General features: G+C 40.7%; 1 protein-coding gene across 3 annotated transcripts in view; it reads right to left on the bottom strand.

Moving 5' to 3' along the window:
* FRMD6 (FERM domain containing 6) overlaps positions 1 to 25,538 on the bottom strand; it is a 429,650-nt gene that overhangs the window by 102,393 nt on the left and 301,719 nt on the right. For all 3 annotated transcript variants that reach the window (XM_044074323.1, XM_044074321.1, XM_044074322.1), the window contains exon 5: positions 10,186 to 10,262. In XM_044074323.1, the coding sequence (XP_043930258.1) occupies positions 10,186 to 10,262 (77 nt within the window). The remainder of the gene's footprint in view (positions 1 to 10,185; positions 10,263 to 25,538) is intronic.

Here is a 25,538-nt window from a genome sequence, read left to right as displayed (position 1 = left end):
GTCATTGTCTCCCTCTACTCTTCCCTCATTAGGCCAATCATCGAGTACAATGCCCCATTTGGCATGTACATCACTACACACCTGCAACAACTGAAGAGGCCACAAAAGTACCTCACAAAGAGGATTCTAGGCCTTAAATACTTGTCCTATATGGACAGACTCAAAAAACTCCAACTATTCTCCATCTCATATCGCCTACTTAGAGGCGATCTCTGCTTGACTTACAAAGCCGTCTGATGCAGCTCTGTTAGAAATGCTACATCTAAAGAAATCCCAATCCCTCCACACCACACACTCCAGAGACCTCAACCTCATTACCACAATCAACAGAACATGCTGGAGGGACAGGTTCATAACCCAGAGACTGCCCATGTTATGGAATGGACTTCCCATACATGTCAAACAGAGCACCTCACTGGCCCTCTTCAAGAAAAATCTTGATGAGTGGATGGGAACTAGAAAATTCACTGTGGGGATCACTCCAGTGGCTCTACTTGACAGAGGCACTGGGAACTAAGGTTGGGGGGGCACGATCCCGGGGTAATCCTATGGGCTAGGCTTGTAAAGGCTCCAAGGCAATTAGCCTACTACACACTTATTAACCTATGGAAATATATCATCATATACACTGAAAAACAAGAAATGTAATGGACCCTTTAAAAAATTACCTACATACTAGTCGGTGAGAACTCTGCTTGTAAGGTTTCAGCTCATTGAAAACTTGACAAGCAGGCTTTACCACAGAAACTCAGTACTGGTGTTATTTCTATTTGTGTGCTTGGAGAGATTCATTATTTGTGGTGTTGTAGATAGGGCTGTTTCTATCTACAAGAAATTAAGTGTCTTTCTTTATATTTTTGTTGTTGATATGAGCCATCCCATCATTTTCTTTTAGAATTTGGAAACATATTATAATATCCTGTGATCATCTCTTCCTTTATTCCATAAACCTCCTTCACTGCTTTTGAGCTGTATTCACCTACATTTGTGAGCACTATGCAACAAGCACTTCAACAGATGCTGTCTTAGTTTGTCTAGCATCTTCTATACACTGTAAAATGCCTTATTACTTTGCCTTACATCAGTGTTTAATTTCAACTCATGTATTTATTTCTCCAGGCTTATCCATTCTCTGATTAGTTTGTGATATCTGTGATGTTAGACATCTTTCAGCTAGAAACTTCTAAATCTACATTCCCTGTAAATGTTACTGTTAATAATTGTACTTAGCCCTTCTGGTAGTTTGAAGTTTTTACTTTTATTGGAGTTATACCTCACTTTATATGCATTATTCTTTAGACTAACCCACAGTTGCCCTGCATTATGCTTTGCTTGTTTCCCCTATCTCCGTCCTCTAAGCTTACCTTCTGATAAGTGCTACACACACTTCTGCTATGTGAAATACTTTTGGAAAGGCCAGCATGCACTCTTATTTATTGTATTATGATAAGGAAAACACATGAACATTTCAAATGATAAGGTGTTAAATGATGGATAATCACTACACTGAAATAGTATCTGATAAATACAGTTTTGGCAGTGTTTTGTGTTTCATTTAGCCAGCAAAGCATCTCTCATCAGAATCTGTGACAGTTCAAGCTACAGAAATGGGAGGCCCAATAGCAGACTGGTGGGGAAATTTCTGCACTCCAGGGCATGGTGATAGGGTTCTGATAACAGGAGATGATCCATAAGAATAGAGTAGCTCTGCATGACCTGGTACCTCATAGTCCACTGCAAGACTTGTATACTCAACAATGATACCATTAAGGTCAACATAGTGATCAAACCTGAAAGATTTGGGAGAGTCTGATCCTGGACTCTCTGCTGCACCTCCATCAAGGTTATCCACATCCTGACCTCCTCAACTCTCCCCATGGGCAAGAACCACTGGCACTGGAAAGTGCCCAGTTTCTTCTCTGAATCAGGGCAATGCCAAAAGATGGTACCAGAGAGGACTTCTCACAGTGTATGCTCAGCCCTGGGTCTGCAAATATGGCAGAGTACTGCTCAGAGAATTTAGTAGGGAGTCCTTTGATAAGGTCAGCAGGAGGTGACCATTCAGGTAGGAAACATAAGTAGGTTTTTTTTTCTGTAAGGCCTTCATGCCATAGTCTACATTTTCTTTTCAATTCTTTTGCATCATCTGTGCCTGAGTACTAAGACCAACCCACTATCCAATTTTACCCTTTTGGGAACAGATGAAAAGTCATCATTCCTAGTTGGCTCAACTTTTTTCACTTTACTTTGCCTTACCACTTTTTTTTTATCAGAAAACCATGAGTGTGGCATACAAAACAGCGACAACAGAGTGCATTTTTGCACTCTTTTTATGCCAGCCTTGCAAACTTCCTGCCCATCTACTGTGACAGCACACACTGCAGGAGTGGACTCCGACACCAGTACAAGACAGCAGTTACAAAGATGGATCTCCCAGTGAGGAAGAAGAACAAACCATCAGCTTCTCTTTCCTCCCTGCAATAGTCAGCCCTCTGGCACCTGAGCCATTAAACAAATTGGGGTCACCAGCGGTACAAATTTTTGCTCTTCCTCTTCACTACTGTGCTAGTCATCACAGCCAACCACATGGTACACATTCTGGCAGCATCTTATAAGGGAAATGATGCCACCCACAGAACAAACTGAATGAGTTTCTTAAGTGGACCTTTCGACAGTGGTGTATCAAAAAGCATCCGATATGCTCAATTGCACCATCTAGGGACCCTGTAGTAAAAGGGAAATGACACCTTGACAGACACCATTTAGATGACATACAGAATGTGCTTTTTGACATCACCAAGATCCAGGATACCATAAAAACATCTCCATATTCTTTAAAACAAGAATCATAGACTTCTTTTAAAGGAAGGACAGCTTCTAACTCTCCTCAGAATAATACAGCACTGACTTGCATTGGCTGCATGGTCATTAAAGAGCCCTTTCTGTGGGAAACTGTAAGAGCTCTAAGAAGTGGCCTGCTGTAACCACATTCATAACTAACTAACCCCTTCTAATGGTGCCTTCAGATGACAAAAGCTCATTGAAATGTCTCCACTTGCTGTCCTAGAGTTTGCTTCCTGAGCTACAGGGGTTGTTTTCTTATGTAACTTAGCTGGAACAGGAGGGAATAAAATCATGTGACAATTCAGTGCCATTCTCAGTCTTCACATATGCTACTTCCTCTTCTAGGGTTGGGAAAATGTGGTAGTGGATGAAGGAAAAAGAATGGGGCCCATAACATCCTTCACAGGAGTGGGACCTACTTCGCCTTCAAGGGGTTATCAGCCAGGCCCTGCATGAAAGCTGTATCCAGATGTAATTTGTGTTAAATCTCCTCCTTAAGGCAAGAAAGGCTCAGCCAAGCTATCCTGTGCTTGCATATGCCTAAACCTGCAGCTCAAGACAAAACATCTGAATTGTTAAAATTTCAATGACCATGTGAGATCTCATCCTGGAAGCCACACATATAGTCCCAAACACCCCATTCTTCATTTCAGTCTTAGTGAGTAAGGAAACCTTCTACAGTGCTTGATTCGTTAATAAGGACTGAAGTTTAGACAGGAGAGACAACAGCTGAGAGCCACCACAATTCCTACTTTGACAGAAGAGGTGACATTTTTTTCCAGTCCTGATGAAGGACTCAAACTCCTTGACTGTTAGTAAAATTTCAAAATGATCTGGTTACCCTGTGCTTTGTTGGATCAATCAGACTCTGTAAGAGTCTGATGGAGGATGCTACATTAGGAACTATCTCTAGTCATCCAAGGGCTTATAAAGGGAATATACCTTCATGAAGACAATTGAAGCAGAGTCTATGTAATTCTAGGCTGTAGGTATGCCAGCCTTAATGACCAGCTCCATACAGGTTTCATCCCCTACTTCAGAAATGCACACTAAGACATTTCTGGGGAAATAGCAGTTGGGGGTGGCACACGTCAGTCTACAGGTGACTTCATGATCCTCAAAGTTTCGCAGGTGAATGGGTGCTTGGGTGCTGAAGGGAAATATGATAGCAAGCAGCCAGTACTCATCAGTTCTGCAAGATAATGGTATCAAGAAACGTAGATTCCTTGTAGGATCCAAGTGGGAAGGAGATCTCCCCCCATTGGTTACAGAGCATATTTTGCACATGTTCATACAGGGATGAGTCTGTAGTGGATGCATTCAGGAAATCAGGCAAAAGGGGTCCAGAGCTCAGGTTCAAGAGAGGTCTGCACTGGGTCCAGTGCCAACAATAAGCATTTTCCCCTTAAGCTTATGTTTCTGCATCTATGATTCTAATTCCCACCATAACTCAACCATCTGTTTGAAGTCAATGCCAAAAACTGAAAGATGTGATGTAGAAAGACTGGGTTGACCCATCCATCCTGGGTCACCTTCATGGCCTTGAGTAGCCCAGTCCTTGTATAGGTGATTCTCAACACTGGTGCCTAGAATCGGGCCTAAATACAGTGTAAGTCAAGTGATTCAGCAGAGGATCCACAGTACCTACCCAATGCATTGCAGTTCCAGGATGGCAGAGGGTGCACTTCCTCCTGGCCCCTCATTGCCTAATGGTTTAGAACATAGCTGTAAGCTCAAGCCATTACCAGCAGAGGATGAGCTCTGCACCTGCAAAGATTGGGAAACTGTTTAGGGTTTTACTGAAGCCTACCTTTTAAATTTCTATCCTTTTGATGGTGCTGTAGCACAAAGCCTGGGCTGCTTGCCGACGCCACCACTCTATCTGTGCATGGAGTGTTTCACTTCTGCCATCCACCTGGGAGTGAAGTAGAGCTGGAGCATCTTTATGTGTTGTCTGCTGGTGTTGGTCTGAACTTCTGCTATTAGCATCAAGCTATGTTCCTCTTCTTGGCAGAAGAGGTCAGTGCCAGTGAAGGTCTTGTATCATTATACGTTGCTGGAATGGACATTTAGTAGCTGTGCAGTTTACGTGGGAACTTTTTACCAAAGTGTGCCAGGAATGAAGTCTGAAATGTGAAAGGTGCACAAAATAACTGGTGGATTCAGGGTCTAGGAATGCATGGACCACTACAGGAAATGTCAGTGTTACACTTTGCCTTAAAAAGATCATGAACAGAACATTGGGGAAAAAAGAGCCACTGTCTTCACAGGTGAGTCACACACTCAGCACTACTGGAGGGATTATGGCAGACAAGTAACATTTCACAGCTGCATGACAATGGCTCCATAACATTTCATAGCTGCATGACAATGGCTCCATAACATTTCATAGCTGCATGACAATGGCTCCATAACATTTCACAGCTGCATGACAATGGCTCCATAACATTTCATAGCTGCATGACAATGGCTCCATAACATTTCATAGCTGCATGACAATGGCTCCATAGACTGGCACAAGTAAAAGAGTTCAAGACAGACGGGTTTTAACTCGACTGCAGTCATGACAGGGAAACACCTAGACAAACTCTGTTTTAGAGTTTGTTTACAGTCACTTCATAACAAAACAGATTTGTCTGTATGTTAACCCTCTTTCTCCATCTGTTAAGCAGTATTATTACGCAATTTGTTGACAAAATTGTTATGTGGAAAATGTTTGCTTGTGCCAGTTTAGCTTTGGTTGTGGAATATGCACTGTATACAAGTTGTCTGTTGTCTGTCAGCTGCCTGAGGAAAATGTAGGCAATAACTTTGGAGTTAATTATCTGATGAAAACTTTGTATCACAAAATTAGACAGCAAGGATTTTTGTCAGGCCAGATTTTATTAACTTTGTTTTTGTGTGTTGTTTAGTACTGTTACTATGGTTAAAACACAGATAAATGCAATCTTGTCAATCTGAGTTTTAAGCAATGTTTTCCACTATAGTCTATGACTTTTTAAGTGCAAACACAGAATAACTGAACTTCTTTTGCAGAGGGTTTCCAGCTGGACATTTTGCACTTGTATGTTGAAAGCAGAAAGCAATTGCCAGACAGCTCTGTTTAAGTTATAGTCATCTCTGGCTACATTTAATCGTCAAGCTAAGAAATTGCTTTTAAACTTGTTTTTTTTTGCATTACATAACTGAGAAGTGTTTTGGCAAAAATCCAGGAATTCTTAACAATGCTTAATTTAGTAGTACTTGCATTGTCTTCTAAACAAGCTATCAAAACTGACAGTGCTAAGTTTTGTTTCTACTTTTGTGTGTTGTGGGATGGTTACAAGACATGTGGTAAAGGAGACCACTAAGGAACCTAGCCCAGTTTCCCCACACTCCTAAGAGCACTGTCTGGTTAACTGATATACTCTGAGTCACAGAGTAGGAAAATGAAGACTGAGGGATTCAAACCCTGGACTGTCTCACAGCCTCCATCCTGTATGCTGCGACCTTATAAGTACATTGCATATCTATGAAGAAGGCTCAAGTATGGTTCTAGTCCTTCTAATTCTGAAACGTAGAAGTCTTTGTCTGGCTTTCTTTTTCACCCCATCTTATCTGGACAGCTATTCCTGGTGCCCCACATTCATCACTGGGTCTACTAGTCACTCTAACTCAACACCAGATTAACACCGATATTTTTGCAGGGGCCACTGCAGAACCTAAGGGTGTCCTGAGGAGGTCATGCAGTCTATCCTTCAGCTGGGAGGGTTTTTTATTTTCTGATCTACCCTGGTTACTCCCCTTTCTCCATTTGCAGTGTCTGTGGTATGTCTGAGGGATGGACATACAATCGGGGCGTGTGGCTTTTTGCCCCGCCTTAGCTCACCCACGTACACTACCATGTTCCAAAGAAGGGAGAACATACCTCCTAATCATGATATCTCTATCCTCCACCATGGATCATCATAGGGGATACCCACATAACCCCCACCAAGATGGACATGCCCATCCCTCCTTGTTGCTCCATCAGTATTGCTAGACACTAATCAAACCTGGGTCTACTGGGTCACTGAAGCAGTGAAATGAAGAAGGTTTGCTTCAAGATTTCATGATCCTCTTTGGTCTTTGTAAAGTCAGTATCAAGTCAGGTTTTCAAAATTCAGGAGGGGATTCTCTTTGACACCAGACAAAATCTTGCCTCATTTTCTAAAGCTAAGGGTACTGCTCCTGTCCTGCTAGGCATTGCTGACACTCATTTACCAAAATGTCTAATTAAAACAGTCTTGCCTTCTCTGGCTATGCTTATGGTACATGCTGAATATCATATTAAATTCTGTGTAATGATCTTATGTCTGTCCATCTTAGGCACATTGAGAACTGATTAACAAAACAGCACTGCTTTCCACATCATTCTGACAAAACAACCATTTTGCTGGAATCTTTGTCATTTGATATGAAACCTCTCCATCAACCTTTACGCTTTTTTCTGATGTGCCCCTACAAATAAGTCTTTCTTCTTGTCTGGATTACATCACCTCTGAAAATATTAGTTTAACCCTCTCTACCTTTTCAGCCTTTCTGAAACGTCTCTTCTCTGATATTTTTAATGTTTTTTTTGTCCTGCCTACTGCTGTTCGAAGATACACATGACCTCTTTCCCTCTCCCCTTTCCTTTCATCACCAATCAGATGGGACGAGTGCAGGTTGCAACATATTGTCTTCATATGGTGACAGTCACCTTCTTGTAACTCTTCCTCTTCACTCCACCTGGATTTTAGCAGCTGACAGTTCTTTGTCTCTGGATTTTGCTTCATAGCTGTTTGAAATCCTGCTATTGTTTGAGTAATTCTAACTTTCCCCTTGTCATTTTTGCATGCTACAGATCGTACGATGTGGGATGTTTTATATGCAGTCTCATTAACTTCTTGTCCTCAACACTGCCACCTTTCACTCATTTAAACTTTAAGCATTCTTAGTCCTAAACCTGAAAACATTTAACAGAAATACTGTCCTATTGTCCTGCTTAACATATCAGCATCTTCTGACTGTACTTTCCCATCTTCCCTTCTCTCCATTTCAAACCTCGGAATGCCCCTCGGTTTAGCGATAGTGTGTTTCTTAACTACGGTTTACAGATTTACATAAGCAGATACACTTGGTATAGGGAAGAAGCTCTGATGAAAGTGGATAACAAAGAAATTAAATCTTGTGTATCACTTTTGTTGTTGTTACTGCTGACTTATTCCAAAGCATAGACAACTCAAGTGTCAAGAGTCTGAAACACAAATGACCGACATGTTTTGCATCAAATAAATTATGTTAAAACTACTAAAATGGCATTTTAAAATAGAAATGTATGTCCCCTCATCCATCCATGAATTGCTCACAACATTAGATTTGTATACACTGATTTGGGAACATCCACAGAAAATTAAATTAATTTACGTTTAGTGCCAAAGAAAAATGCAACTCCTCTAACCTATTCTATAATTTATTTTTTCAGCCTTTGTCATGAAACAATTATGCTAAAAGCTATTTTTCCTGAACTACAGATGTTATGATATAGTATTTAATCTGGTGAAAACAGCCTCTTAGATAAAGAAATTGTCTATATTTTCATTCTGTAGCAATAAAGCTACTACTTCACAGTAAACCATGAACTGTGTTTGATTTTGGCAATAGATAAAAATGGTGCACCCCCCCAGTCCTTACCAGAAAAGCTGTAGGTCTTTATTACCTAACAGTTTAGACTTCCCCAAATCCACAAAGAAGGGCCTTGCACCTGTCCAATAAATTCTTCAATCAGTAGCTGGTAGCTGAGTTTGAACTTTTCACTCTCTGTCTGTTGAACTGTTAGTACCAACATAAACTTTATAGATGCGTTTCAAGTCCTTAAAACTTAAATATTTTTTACTATTCTTTTTTATCTAGTAAATGAAAAAATTAAAAATATAAGCTAATGATGCACAGCACATTTTGTTAAATAAAGGAATGTTTAGCTAACATGTAAAGTTTGTGTGGGTACACCTCAGCTGTGTTCCTGAGCTGGTTACTTCCACAGTGGGATCACTACTGCAAACTAATAAAAGTTGTAGCCAGCCTGCAGGGTGACCATCTGGTAGTGTGCAGATGGCCATCAATGGATCAACCTTTTATACAGGTAATGTAGAGCTACATGGCTAAAGTTCCTTCCTTTCTGACTTGAAATCACCTGAAGGAGATATTCAGTTTTGATCACACGTGAGTTTCTAGCTGAGTCATGACTCTAATGTGTCCATTTTACCAGCAGGGTAAGTGATGTATCTGATACATGGCTTTACTATTTTCACAAAGTATGCAGACTGTGTTGATATGAATGGTTGCTACTTTGATTCCCTAGATTCTTAAAAGAAAGCAATTTAGAAGATACAACTGAAATCATATAACTGAAACAAGCTCCTTTATACAAAGAAGCTGACAATTTAGAATAGCACACTGACTCAAGCCCTTATCTCTAGATGTTTCTTACTTTTTCCGAACTTCTGATTTTACCTCAGCAGTAGAATTCCCATGTGGTCGTTCCCCAGAAGCAGGGTTGCAGAGGCCTTCCTTTTGCAGATAAGGACAAAGCTGCAGGCATATCTATAAATCTACTTGGTCATCAGATGATGGAATGAGGAACATAGGGCTGGACACATTTAATATAATATAGTTTCTTAATGTCCATGACCACTTACTCCCACTTACTCACTAATGATATGACACTGACAAAGAAGAACTGAATTTGTACAAGCAGATGAAATGCCCATAGGCTACATATCTCCAGTTTTCCCATGCTGCCACATGTGCTGTCACCCCCTTCTCTATTTGGGAAGTACTATGTGCAGTACACAGCAATTAGTTTTCATAAAGAGAAGGTAGTTGTATCCTACCTGCTCCATGGTCTCTGACCCATGCTAGTTGCAAGGCATGAGACAAGCCACTACACTGCACTAATCTGTACCACTGTCTGACCCATGCCAGCTGCAAGGCATGAGACAAGCCACTACACTGCACTAATCTGTACCACTGTCTGACCCATGCCAGCTGCAAGGCATGAGACAAGCCACTACACTGCACTAATCTGTACCACTGTCTGACCCATGCCAGCTGCAAGGCATGAGACAAGCCACTACACTGCACTAATCTGTACCACTGGGATAGCATGACTGCACAATCTACTAACAAGGGTTATCACTTCATAAACCTCCACCATTTAGACATTTTGTTTAAAAACTGGCAATTAAGTATGCAGGATTCACACAAATATTATTCTGTCTTGTTGCATAAAGTTATTAAACAATTTACATCTGACAAGATATGAAAAAAAAATACACTTACCTTATTAATCTGCCATTTTCCACATAATATTGTACCCTGAAGTGAACGATCATTGGGGGACCAAATTTATCAATACCCTGTTGGGGAGACAATATGGTTACTAGTTTATTATAACTTATGGCGAAGATTTAGACAAGCTTCTGTAAAACAACAACTTTCCAAATGTATATTCTTCTATCAACAGCCCTCCAGTTTACTGAGGTCAAAAAGCTCCAAACAAACAAACAAACAAACATTTTTTCAACCCTGACTCCCCTCAAACATTACTGTTGTTACTACTTCATTCTAAAATGTATACTAAACAGTGAAAGTAAAACACTGAAACCAAGTCAGGTCTTTAACACACTTTTCCTAATGAACATTTGAATCTGTTAACCAAGGTTTGGTGAAAGTAAACCCTTCAAAATGAATTTACTCGAGGAACAAACACAAAAAAGAAAACATACCCAGCCCCCATGTGGGAGAATTCGGCCTCTCCACATCCATAGATTATTTGACTTTAGAGAATGGGAAACCTGTAGATCTCACCCTGAATGGAGAACAAACGTTCTCTAGCAGGGTGTTAATGTAAGGGTAACGCCCGCTGACAAATGAGTCCGCTGCTTCACGGAACCATATTATGCTGCCATGGAGCCGAGGCTGAAATGACCTAACAGCCACCATTATTTTATGCTCGCTAAGTAGCGTTTTGCTGTTTAGTGAGTGCAAAATAAAAAAAGTACAGTTTTGTACCTACCATAAATGTAGATGTTCGAAGATCCACATTGCTGCAGTCCTTACACTTGGGTATACATTAAACTGCGCCATATCCTCAGTCTTTTCTTGCCCCAGATGTCAGAAGACCCTAAACAGGGTAAAATCAAAAATTCACCAAACACTAAACACCCCTGCACCCTAACTATGTACAACTTTCCAAACTATGTACAACTTTTACAAATATATAATAAAGAACCAACCTATCCACACTACCACCCCCAAACACAGAGGGGAAGGAGGGGTGGATCTTCGAACATCTACATTTATGGTAGGTACAAAACTGTACTATGTTCTTCATCTCACATTGCTGCAGTCCTTACACTTGGGTAGATTCCCAAAGCAGAGGTGAGGGAGGATGGCAAATCAAAGAGAAGCAGGAGCCACCAAAATGCCCTGTAAAATAGCAGTGGCAAACCCAGCCCTAGATTTAGAGTAGAGAGGAAGGTGGTAGTGCTTAGAGAAAGTATGTACTGAACTCCAAGTAGCTGCCTCCAGAATATCCTTAGTTGCCACCCCCCTTAGAAAAGCTGTAGAAGTGGCAGTAGCCCTAGTGGAATGAGGTCTAATCCCTGTTGGAATCTCCTTGCCATGATGGGAATAACAAAAGGCAATGCAAAACCCAATCCACTTAGAAATAGTTTGTTTTGACACAGGCTTGCCCTGAGAACACAAAGCAAAAGAAACAAACAACTGCTGAGACTGCCTGAAACTCTTAGTCCTGTCTAAGTAATAACTGCCTGTGTACATCCAAAGTATGCAAAATCTTTTCCCCTTGTTTTGGGGGTCTGCATAAAAGGTAGGTAATGAATAGTTTGGTTTAAAGACACGCTTGAAACCACCTTAGGCATAAAGGAAGAAGATACCCTATCCTTATGGAAAATCAAGAAAGGCTCAACCGCCATAAGGGCCTGCAATTCAGAAACCCTTCTTGCAGAAGTAATGGCCAACAAAAAAGCAGTCTTCCATGACAAATATTTTAACTCAGCCGTAGCTGCAGGCTCAAAAGGTGGTAGAGTGAGCTTTTCCAACACATAATTGAGGTCCCAAGCAGGAGTAGGAGCTCTTCGTGGAGGTCTTATGTTCTTTGCCCCTCTGAGAAATTGCTTGAACAAAGGATGAGAAAACAAAGGTGGATCACAGTCATAGTGAGCTGAAATTGCTGCAGCATGAATCTTAATGGAAGAGAAGGACAAACCCTTGTCCAATAACTCAGTAAGATATTGAAGAGCCACACTCAAATTAGGCTCAGAAACATCCAAATCCTTTGCTGCACTCCAAAACAAAAATCTCTTCCACTTGTCTGCATACACTTTCCTTGTACTAGGTCTCCTAGCTTCCATAATCACATTCAAAACTTGTTGAGGAAGTTGAGCCCTGCTATGAGCTAAAACAGGATATGCCATGCTGTGAGATGAAGAGAGTGAAGCTTGACATTGAGTAGATGACCGCCCTTTGGGACAACAGGTGTGGAATCAAAGGTAAGGGCCAAGGTGGTTTTATCAGATTTCTCAGTAATGGGTACCAATGCTGTCGAGGCCAATCTGGAGCTATCAGGATCATTCTTGGTTTGTCCTGTCTTACCTTTAACAGTACCTTTAGAAGTAGAGGAAGAGGTGGAAAGGCATATACATGAAGATTTTTCCAACTGAAAGAAAGAGCATCCACTTTCCAAGCTGCCTGGTGTATCCTTTTTGTGCAAAACTTTGGCAGCTGGTGGTTTAGAGGAGAAGCGAACAGATCTATGTCTGGCGTTCCCCATGACACTGTTAATTGCTGAAATACATGAGGATCCAATTGCCTCTGTGGGGATCCATGATTTGTCTGCTTAACACATCTGCTAAGGAGTTCTGTACTCGGTAGAAACCTTGCCTGAAGATTTAGTTGTAAACTGAGAGCAGTGTCCCACAAAATCATTGCTTGTCTGCATAGAGGGTAAGAATGTGTTCCCCTTGCCTGTTGATGTACCACATGACAGTTGTGTTGTCTGTTAGAATCAACACCTGCCCTGGAAGAAGTAATTCCTTGAAAGCTGTTAATGCAAACTGGACTGCTAACATCTCCTTCAGGTTGATATGTAGATGCTGTAGTCTGGCAGGCCACTTGTCCTGTATCCACTTTCCATTGAGATGAGCTCCCAAGCTTTGTCCGAGGCATCTGTTGTTAGAATCTGACTCGCCTCTGGCCGGGTCACAGAAAGTCCCTTGTTTAGGTGACATTGCTGAGCCCACCACAAGAATTCCTTTTGGATGCAAGGTATTATTGGAATGACAGTGTCCAGATCCTGGCAGTGCTGTGTCCATAGATTCTTGAGATACCATTGCAGCTTCCTCATATGCAGTTTGGCATTGGGAAGCACCAGAATACAAGATGCCATGAACCCTAAGGCTTGAAGGACTGTCCTTGCAGTCAGCCCGGACTGGTGTGATAGTTGTTGGAAGTAAAGGGAAAGATTCTTTTGTTTGTCCGGGGTCAAAAAGGCCATCTGGGTTGCTGTATTCAGTCTCACACCCAGAAAGCACATGTCTTGAGAGGGTACTAGACTGGACTTTGTTTCGTTCACAGAATACCCCAGGCATCTTAGCACTGCTATCACATACTTTAAATGCTGTAGAAGCTCGTCCTTGCCTTGAGCCAGAATCAGGCAATCGTCCAAATAAGGATAGATCTGTATTCCTCTCAATCTGAAAAAGGCTATCACTGGAGCCAGAACCTTTGTGAATACTCTGGGTGCAGTAGATAAGCCAAAGGGCAATGCAGAGAATTGATAATGAGAATTTCCAGCTCGAAAACGCAGATACTTCCTGCAAGTGAGAGTGATAGGAACATGAAGGTAAGCCTCCTTGAGATCCAAAGTTACCATCCAGTGATCTTTGCCCAGTAGAGGTAAAAGCTGTTGCAATGTCAGCATCTTGAACTTGGGAATGTCCAGAAAGGTGTTGAGGATAGACAAATCCAGAATTGGTCTCCACGTGTTCCCCTTTTTTGGTACTAGGAATAGGCGAGAATAAAAACCTAGGCCCCTTTCTGCCATAGGCACCGGTTGTATGGCCCCTATCTGTAGTAATAGAGAAATTTGTCTGTAAGCCTCTAATCTGTGCTGAGGAGGAATGTCTGGCATGCCCTTGAAAGGTGGCAAGGTATGGAAATAAAATCTGTAACCGTGGTGAATGATATCCAATACCCATCTGTCTTGGGTAATTAAACTCCAGTTCTCCTTGAAAAGTGTCAGTCTTCCTCCCAAAGGTGCTGTCAGACGGGAAGGTTCTGGCAGTTGAAAAGGTAGGTCATTGGGTCTGTCGGGCTGACCCCTGCCCTCACCTGAAGACTGTGCAGGCGAGCCCCCTGTCCTGGATCTAAAAGAGCCCTGAGCTCTGCCCCTACCACGCCTAGACCTACCCCTAGACTGGGAATCATAAGAAGGAAAAGTCCACCCCTTGCTTGGCCAATTTCTACTAAACTTTGGAGGTTGAACCTGTAAAAAATCTTTAACAGTGTGCATAGACTTAGCTTTGTCTTCCATTTTCTTTAAAACTGCTTCAACAGGCGAACCAAACAACACATCAGATTGCAAAGGGGCATCCAAGATCCTTGACTTAACATGCTCAGCTAAATTCTGATCCCTTAGCCAGGCGGGGACAGTACCAGTGGCAGCCACCCTGGAAGAGGCCTGTACAGCATCAAAACCACATTGTAAGGAATGCTTACCCACCTGTTCAGACACATGCACTAGATCTTGCAACTCCTTACATTCAATACCTTCTGCCAGAGCATCTACCTTAGACTTTAACTGTGAAAGAAGATAGATCTGATATCTCAGCATGTGGAATTGACAATTCAAAGCCCTCATGGCTAAAGTTGAAGAAGTATAAACTTTCTTACCCCATCTGTCTAAAGCCCTTGCCTCCTTATCCGGAGGAACCGGATTTTTAACAACGGAAGCCTTAACCCCTTTAGGTCCCTGAGTAACCGTCTCTGGATCTGCCCTAGGGCTTTTAAAGAGATACTTATGAGCTTCAGGCACCCTATAGTATCTGTCCGGCTTAACAGGAGTGGGAGGTACAGAATCAGGGTTAAGAGAAGCCTCTGCAAAAACATCTTCCACCACAGAAAGAACAGGAGGTATAGCTAAAGGCCTATGCTGGGGTAAAAACAAAAATTCCCTAAGTCTTTTCCTGGAATCAGAGAAATCCTGACCTTCCCATTTAAAATGCTCCCTCATGGAATGGAGAGTCTCTGAGAATGAAAAATCCTCAGGAGGAGAAGCAGTAGGAGTGGTGTCATCCACATCAGAATCAGAATAATAAGAAAACTCCTGTAAATCTTCAGCCGAAGACTCCGAAGCATCAGAATCCTGCTCAAAATTCCCCAATTCAGGATCCACCCTAGGCCTTTTGTCAGGAGGGGGCATAGAACCCCTAATCATAGTAATTAAATCTTCAGCCATCTTAAGCATATGTATCTTGGGCACAGGGCCTGAAGTACTAGGAGAGACACCTGCTACAGCTACACCTGGCCTGCCCCTGGAAGAAGCCTTGGTAACAGTAGGGGAAGGCCTAACCACCTTAGGCAGAGAGGGAAGGACAGTTACCTGAGAAGCCCCTTCAGCCTGGCCTACCTCCTGAGAAGACACATCCTGTAACAATAAAGTCTCTCCCTGGGACTCTAAGGAAACTTCTGTTTGGGCCTCCGGCTCAATCGAGCCCTCTAAAGAACCGACGTCCGTTTCGGACGGTTCTTCTAACCTAGGCCTAGGCGCTTTGTCCTTCGGAGCATCCGACGGCATTTTGTAATTGCACCGCTTCCCGAAGACTAACCTGGCACAGTCTAATCTCCTCTTTATAGTACGCTTGTTAAATCTAGCACAAGAGGGACACCCAACAACGTCGTGCTCAGGCCCTAAACAAGGTATACACAAGTTATGGTAATCCCTATGTGGTATCTGTTTCCCACAAGAAATACAGTTATTTACTTTTTCTGACATCCGGTAAAATACTGAGGCAAGAAAAAAACAAAATATTTCCCAACGGGGTACTTAGCCAACTTTGATTCGGTCTGAAACTCCGGTTTCGGAAAATCTCAGGACGCCAACCTGCACTCGCAAATTTGCTTCTGCATCGGACCACGCGGCAAAAAAGACTGGGGATATGACGTCGGTCATGCGCATTTATACCCTGACGTCCTGGCGTCAGTTTAATGCACCATGACCGGGTATTCGGGCCGACCGAGGACAGCGGTATACCCAAGTGTAAGGACTGCAGCAATGTGAGATGAAGAACATGGCAAAAAATTAAAATAGTGTGTGTGTGTGTGTGTGTGTGTGTGTGTGTGTGTGTGTGTGTGTGTGTGTGTGTGTGTGTGTGTGTGTGTGTGTGTATCTGTGTGTAAGAGAAAGAGAGAGAGAGAGAATGATCAAGCGAAACAGCAAAAAATGTATGTGTGTGTTTATGTTCCCGTCTGCATGTGTGAGTGAATACATGCAAGAAAGCAGAAGAGACTGTGTGTGTGTGTGTGTGTGTGTGTGTGTGTGTGTGTGTGTGTGTGTGTGTGTGTGTGTGTGTGTGTGTGTGTGTGAGAGGGAGAGGAACAGAGACAGAGAGTGAAGAGTGAGAGCGATTGAGTGATCCCCTGGCAGCAGCAACAGTTAACAGGTTTGCATACCTCTCGACCTCTTAGACTTGCCTGTCAACCTGTTAGCACAAGAAATTTGGACAAAGCCTGACATAATGGGGGAACAAATGCTCAGAAATAGGGGCATGTTTTAAATACTGCTCATATAAGCTTAAAGTTGCTGGAATAACAGGATTTGTGTTAGCATGCATTTTTCTGAAGGATATGAAGTCTGAAACTCAAATTCATGTCATTATTTTCTGATTGTAATCTTTAGATCATCCCAGTGATTTATCAAAAAACACACTTTTTAGAGGAACAGACCAAAATATGAGGCAAAATTCTTGGCATTCTGCAAAAATCTGTACAATTGAGATGTATCTGGATAAGCAAAAAATGAACGGGACAAAGGCTCAAAATAGAAAAATACTTTAAATGATTTGTGTTAGCATGTGTTTTCTGCAGCAGAGGTGTGTGTGTGTGTGTGTGTGTGTGTGTGTGTGTGTGTGAGAGAGTGAGAGAGGGAGAGGAACAGAGACAGAGAGTGAAGAATGAGAGCGAGTGAGTGATCCCCTGGCAGCAGTTAACAGGTTTGCATACCTCTCGACCTCTTAGACTTGCCTGTCAACCTGTTAGCACAAGAAATTTGGACAAAGCCTGACATAATGGGGGAACAAATGCTCAGAAATAGGGACACGTTTTAAATACTGCTCATATAAGCTTAAAGTTGCTGGAATAACAGGATTTGTGTTAGCATGCATTTTTCTGAAGGATATAAAGTCTGAAACTCAAATGCATGTCATTATTTTCTGATTGTAATCTTTAGATCATCCCAGTGATTTATCAAAAAACACACTTTTTAGAGGAACAGACCAAAATATGAGGCAAAATTCTTGGCATTCTGCAAAAATCTGTACAATTGAGATGTATCTGGATAAGCAAAAAATGAACAGGACAAAGGCTCAAAATATAAAAATACTTTAAATGATTTGGTTAGCATGTGTTTTCTGCAGCAGAGGGGTGTGTGTGTGTGTGTGTGTGTGTGTGTGTGTGTGTGTGTGTGTGTGTGTGTGTGTGTGTGTGTGTGAGATCAACCGCTGGCAGCAGCAGTGAAGAGGTTTGCATACTTTTGGACCTTTCAGCTGAAGAAATCTGGATGAAGCCTAAAATAAAGAAGAACAAAGGCTCAAAAATTTTAACAGATTTTAATTATTGCCCTTATAAAATTATAAACTTGCTTAAATAAAAAGATTAGTGTTAGCATGAATTTTCTGAAGGAAATAAAAGTCTGAAACTCAAATGTATGTCATTATTTAGTAACTATCTCCAATGACTGACAACAAACCAAGCATTTGAGGATTAAGGGACCAAAAATAATGTTACTACCTGGATATTTTCTAAAGTGTTATATTTTGTATGTAAAATGATTCCTCCAACACCATTAACATATAGTACAGCAAGTTTGAAACCTTATGGGGAAGAATTTTACATTAAAAATATATAAAAAATAATATAGCAATAAAAAATAAGTAATTAAAACACAACATTTTACAGACAACCCATTCTCTAATGCTTGCAGCGTTGGGCCTCAGAACATCCCTGGGCAGGTGTTATTTCCACAGTAACACACATCCTGTTGGGCATTATTGCTTGCTTAACAATCTTCAAGACTGCAATAACTCACAGAAATGTAAAATTCTACAAGTTTCAGTAATCTCCACCGAAAATGTTGTTTCATACTGTAAAAAAGTTTTTTTCCAGCAAACATAAAGCCACAAAGTCAGATGCAGTATTATATTAATCAGCCTCTGACCAAATAAAATATAACTTTTCTTTGTTTTCTTCCTGCAGGAGCATAAATCCAAAAGATATAAATGAGTTCTATATGTTGTACAAATCATGAGACCAAAGGTCATCTATAAGACGGTCCCAATTAATTTAATAAAACTGAAGGATTTATAGGAAACATTTAAAAAAAGCTAAAAATGTTTTATATATATATATATATATATATATATATATATATATATATATATATATATATATATATATATATATATATATATATATATATATACACACACACATACAGACACACACACACACACACACATATATATATATATATATATATATATATATATATAAGGAAGTTATTTACTCACCATAACGTTCCGTCTGTATTGTGCATTTTCATTCTTCCTCAACCTGTGGGTTTGGTTCCAATCCTCAGAACTGACTTGGCCGCTACCATAGCTCGTGGTAGCCAAACACTCTTGAGCTTACCTTACCCACAATGCACCTATCCCATTTATCTCAGATCGAGTTTGCTGATAAACCAAAGGAAAGATTACTCGTAAGACATTCATTCAAACTATATCTGGAACCACAATTATATACCAAAGATAATAATCTGCTAGTCATCCATTCTTCTAGAAATCCAAGGGTATGGGGGTTGGAGGGATGGGAGATGAGGAAGAATGAAAATGGACTACTCAGATGGAATGTTATGGTGAGTACATAACTTCTTTATCTGATGTCAATTTTCATTCTATCCTCAACCTGTGGGACAGAGTCCCCAGCTACCTTAGACCCTGGGTGGACACAAGGAAGGATATTCCTGAGCACTACTGAACTGAATAATGCCCACCCCTGGATACCAGATCCAATTTGTAATGAGTATTGAAAGCATGGGGAGTAGACCAGGTTGCTGCTGCACAAATATCATCCATGTAGGGTTTAGACTGGAAGACAGCTGAAGTTGCTGCAGCTCTAGCTGAATGTGCTTTCAAAGGTTTTGATAAAGCAATCCCCAGTTTGTTGTAGATGAAAGAAATGCGATCTGTTAGCTATGTAGCCAATTTCACTTTTCTCACAGGTTTTCCTAGTTTTGTATTTGAGTAAGAGATTAACAGTTGGTCAGATTTTCTGATATCTTTTGTTCTGTGAAGAAAAAATCATAACTGTCTATGAATATTTAATTAGTATAAGCAATATTCACCTTTATTACAAACTTTGGGGAAGAAAACTGGTAGGTTAATAATTTGATTGACTTCTGAAACCACTTTTGGTAGAAAAGAGGGGTTGGTTGTTAGCACAGTCCTATCCTTGTGAAAAATCAAATATGGTGGTTTACAAGACAAAGCTTGAATTTCTTTAAAGCATTAAAATAAATATCAAATAATCAACAACTTATCTTGCTTGAGAGCATTGGTAATGATTTCTAACTCTCAAAGTGTCAAAGGAGATGTGAGGTAACTGGGATAGGCGCATTGTGGGTAAGGGATAAGCTCAAGAGTTTTTTTGGTTGCCATGAGATATGGTAGCTGCCAAGTCAGTTCTGAGGATCAGAACCGAACCCACAGGTTGAGGATAGAATGAAAATTGACAACATCAGATGCATACATATATATTAATAAATGTGAGGTAGGCAATGCATAAAAGAAAAGACTTTCAAGACAGAGAAAAATGATGGCGAGAGAAAACAGTGAACTTTGTCACCTTAACTATGCAGGAGTAAAGTTGCCCTTTAAGGTAAAATCTACTGTAAAAATGACATGCCCAGTACTGCTGTAAGCCTACTCAGAATGAGGTGGTGTGAGCATAACAGTTGAAGAAGATAGTAGACTTTGTAAACACCATAGCTAGTTGCTGATCAGTGCTGGAAGTAAAGAAGATGATGGAGACAACGACAACAGCTTCAGAAAACTCAGAAATGGACATTGGCCTACAACAGACATTAAACGAACTCAAATAATTTAAATGGAATTTCAAAATGAGCTTTAAGCATTAAAAGCACAACAATGAATGGAGGAGTTGCAGCCTTTAATTTAGTGTAGCAGAGTGGGGCAGAGGTTCAATGCGGGAGAGAGACAAATGGCTCACCAGTTTCACAACACATCCACCTTTACAAGAGAGGCTAAAAGATTTAAACAAAGGAACATGATGATGGTCTGTAAGACTTTACAGTGCTCAAGTATGGTGAAAGTTGAATATACTGGCTTTCATGTATAACTTCTTAAGCATATGCTGTTGGGCGGGGGTCACCATGCTCATTCACAAAAGCCTAAAAAGAAGCGTTAAATCTTAGATCTACAGTATCCCTGTATGGCCCCTATTTGAAAGAAAATATGTCTATCTGATGACAACAGATCTACCACTAACCCCAGCTGCTTCAAAACTGCACTAAAAGCTACCTACCACAAACAATGGCTATGCTTCTGTAATGAGCCAACATAATCATATATTCCTGTCTTTCAATCCTATCTTTATATTTATCTTCCTACCCACTGCTATCTCTTCTTTCAATCTTCCTCTCAATAGTCATTCACTTAATTCCTGTCTAATAAAGTCTTTCATTCAGATCCTATCTACTATAATTTGTATACTCCACCTAACTTATACTATTTCTCTGCCTCTCCTCCACTTTTAGCCCTTTTCTTAAGCTATCTTCTTATCTCATACTTGTCAGCTTTCTGTTTTCTCGTCTAACTCATCCTCAGATTTCAGATTTATGTGTTATGTAATGTCTGCTTTCTTTATTTTGTTATTATAATTTTTATGTTCATGTATGCATTAAAATGTTTATGTGACTGTTTTGTGAAGCTTTTCTCCTCAGGTCTCCATTGAAAAGGGGTCTCTACCCAATCGGATAAACCCAGTTAACAAATGTCAAATAAATAAATAAATAAATAACTTTATAATGTGGGGCAATAACATCAACTTAGAAAACAGGCTTAAAGAATTAGTGAGTCCCAATGGCTGCCCAATATTCAAGTGAGAAACTAGAGCACCTAATCCAGCTAAAAATCCAAGCACCGAGTATGAAATCTTCTTCAGGAAAAGCCATTTCTTTTTGTCTCAGTAACTGTGCCTCTTAAAAAAGTAGGAGTTAGTGAAAGAGAAGAAAAAAAACATAAGCTAACATAAGCTAACTAAGTAACTGCAGTAACAGCAGCTATAATGCCTGCCCTTTCTTTCCCCTCACTAGCCAAGGCTCTGACAAAGCTGTGGTTAGTGAGCAGGGATAAGTAAAGAATCTAATACAAGTGACTGCGGCATATGTTACAATGATGTGACATGGATGTGAGTCTGTGTGTGTGAGAACGCATATGTTTCTGTATACGTGTAAGACACTGTCGCAGTATCTCTGCCACTCTTTATGTGTATATAGTCAGCCTATGCCTACATGAGTATGTGTATGTGTGTGTGTGTGTGTGTGTGTTTGTATCTATACACACATTACTGAATACTTATGTATCTTATTTTAGATGCAAAATACTTCAATTGCATATCCAGCATCAATTTTGAAATATTAAGTTTTACACCAAAAATATAAAAATTATGCACATACTGCTAATAAACAAAAAAGTACAAAATAATTTAACAGATTCCCCATTTTTAAGGGCAATAATGCCCTCCGGGATGGGCATTACAGGCAAACAGCAGTCAATCTAGTTGTGGAAGGACTCACTGTTTGTGGTATCAGGCTTCACTATACCCCTGGGTGATCCATTATTATCTTGTGATTCCCCCCCTGTTGGTCATTATATGGACAATGATTATTCAGTGGGATGTTAAAAAATGAAGGTTTTTTTTTTTTGAGGTGAAGCAGGCATTAGAAGTAGCAGGAATACACCTTCACCGTTATGTCTGACTTGTCAGTATGTCTTTGAGTTCACACAAGGCAAGATCTGTTTTCAGGGAATTTAATTCTGCTGATCAAAATGAATCAAGCAACAAATTAATGATTGATTTCTATAACTGGCTCAGTTTTTGGTGTCATTCAAAGGGGATCCAGTTCCTATCAGCCTGGAAAGACATGGTCGACAAACCTCACTGCTTTGCCACAGACGGTTTGCACCTGGCACCTCTAGGCTCTTGCCTCACCCATAGTGCCTTTTTTAGGCAAGTTCTCAAAAACAACATTACTGACATGAAATTAACCAATCAGAACAAAATAAGGGTCATGCTGCTAAATGCTAGGAGCTTAAACCGACTCAATCAATAAAAACCGTAATAACAAAAAAATTTCCTCAGCCCTCTTTCTTGACTTGTCAAAAGCCTTTGACATGGTCAACCACCAACTACTACTTCACACTCTTGAAACCTTTTACCTTGATTACCCGGCTCTTAACTGGTTCAAAGCTTACCTCTCTGGAAGACAACAGGCAGTTCGATGGGAAAATAAGATTTCTCAACTATTGCCAAATACCATAGGGGTCCCCCAAGGCTCCATACTTGGTCCTCTTCTCTTCTCTGTATTCATAAACGACCTTTACTCAGTCATCCCTAAGGCCACCTGCATCCAGTATGCAGATGATTCCACATTGATTTGCTCGGATATCTCCCTCCCTGACCTACAAGTAACAACCCAAAACTGTTTTACCATAGTTGAAAAGTGGCTCTCAGAACGGAAACTCATTCTAAATCCAAAAAAAACCAAGTTACTAGTATTTCATCCCACCTCAGTTAGTCCATCAGTCCAAACCACAGCCCAATCCAATAATTGTCCATTCTTCTGCAATCTATTAATGGTATCATGATTGAGCCTGTTACCAACACTAAACTATTAGGAGTCACTATTGATAGTAGGCTTAAATTTGATATGCATATCAGTCAAACCGTAAAGACTGTAAATAAGAAACTTGGTTCCTTGTATAGAATTAAAACTTTCTAACCCCTACTGCCAAACTAACCATCTCCGCATCTACTTTCCACATTACTGTATGCCTCTCCTGTGCTTTCATTCCTTAACAAAAGTGAGATCAATAAACTCTCTGCTGCCTATAATCACATCGCCAGATTTGTAGTAGGTGGTCCTTACAGAACTCATCACTGCATTAACCTAAGGAAACTTGACTGGCTAGAATTATCTAATCTTCTCAAACTAAACCAACTCACAGAAGCGTTTAAAATTATTAAGCAACCAGATAAAACCCCTCCTTGCAAAATCTTCTTACACCATACTCTAATCGAGCTGTCTCTCCTCACATAGAGTCCTGGTCCAAACCATCAAATCCAACAACTCTGCCGGAGAAGCCCTCTTTGCTAACTCTATAGGGAAAGTCTGGAATTCCCACCCCAATAATTTAAGACTTACTACATCCCAATATCTATTCAAAAACAATCTTAAACAATTTTTTAAAGAACATTGGCTGTGCCCATGTAACAACCCAGACTAGTTCTCTCTGACACACAACTAGTAGTATTCTCCACCTGTTTGACTAGGTGTTTTTTTCGTCCCCTTAGTCCAAATAATGTGTGACACCCCTAATTCCACCATCATGGGTACCTATGAAGTCAAGCTCCCCATTGCCTGACTTGACTCTATAAGCAATGGGATATCAACCTAGAATATCAACTATAATGTATCTAAAACAATTGTGAAGTATTTATGTGTATCTCTAATTCTGTTTATGTGAACCTCAAATTTTTATGTATTTGCATTAGGTAGTGTACTTATCTGTATATAAATGAAAGTGTAACTTATTTCTCTGTGGAGCTTTTCTCCCCGGGCCTCCGCTGAAAATGGACATGTATCCAGTCGGACCATCCCGGTCAACAAATGTAAAATAAATAAAATAAATAAATAAACCAAAAACTACACTACCTGGAAGCACTTCAGTCACTAAAAGATGCAGATGTCTGTGCAGTCACAGAAACCTGGTTCAAGGTCTTAGACAGTAGCCCAGCCTTGCAAGGCTACAATGCCTACACCTTTAGACTGCAAAATGAAAGGAGGATATGCTTCAATCTATATTAGAGATAAATTCACCTTCCATCTAGTTAGACTGGACAACTCCATGGAGTTACTCGAGGTCTAGGTTACAGTTGGTAAGATCCCCATTCAAGTCATAACCAGTTATAAATCCCCCTCAATGGGTCACAACACCCATAAAACCTACTTGACCAAACTGGAACCAATCCAAATTTTACCAAGCACACTGGTTATGGGAGATTTCAATCATCCAACCATCAACCTGGAAGCCTACACTAGCCCTCAGTTGTTAGCGCAAATGTTCCTTGATTTTTTTAATTTAAATGCCCTGGAACAAATTGCCCACACAGAGAAGGGGAACAAACATTCTGAATCTGGTCCTCACCAACTTGTCAAACAGATGGACTGCCGCAACTGTCAGACCCTCATTAGTTAAAACTGACCACAAATCAGACAGCTTCAAGCTGGCACTAACACCAGAACACACAATGGGTGAAATAAGACTAAAAAACTTCACCAAGCCAAACTATACCCTCCTAGGTGAAGGTATAAATGCATTCCAAGCCCCACCCCAAGCTGGAAGTGGTAACTACACAGAAGCTTACACTAAAGTCCTGTTCTACAAGTGTATAAACTCAGTCGTACCAGAAAGAATCAAAGCTAGAGCCCCAAGTAGAAACAAGCTGCCATAGTGGACATCCAGCATCAACAAACTTTACTATAAATGCAAAAAGTTTCTGTCCAAGAAAACAAACGCAAGGTTCCAACACTGAAATCCACCTTCTTCAGCCTCAACAGGCAAATAACACAACTTGTCAAATCCTCCAAGGGCTCCTTTGAGAGAAATTTAACAAGTACAGCCAAGGATAACAATAAGGCCTTTTACAGCTATGTGTGTAACCTAAAGAGTAGGACCCAAGCATGTGCAGAACTAGTGGCCAATGGTATCGCACACACTGACCCTACATTGATAGCAAACCTGCTAGCGGATAGGTTTGGTGAACATTTCACTCCCTTATCCCCTCCTAACTTACAACAAACCTTCTCCCACCCTCCACCCTACATATCTGAAGAGCAGATCCTCAAAGCCTTGTCCAAGGCAAAAAAACAGAGCCTCTATGGGACCAGACGACATCCCAGGCTGGCTTATAAACAGACTAAAACATGAACTAGCATCATCACTAAGTACCCCTTTCAATTATAGCTTAACCACAGGCTTTGTTCCTGTGGAATGGAGAACAGCAACAGTTATTCCCCTCCACAAAGTTAG

Source organism: Protopterus annectens, chromosome 6.part0, assembly GCF_019279795.1.
Source record: "Protopterus annectens isolate FY-2018-M chromosome 6.part0, PAN1.0, whole genome shotgun sequence".
In the NCBI taxonomy this organism is placed as follows: Eukaryota; Metazoa; Chordata; order Ceratodontiformes; family Protopteridae; genus Protopterus; species Protopterus annectens.
This window is presented reverse-complemented; position numbering and strand designations above follow the sequence as displayed.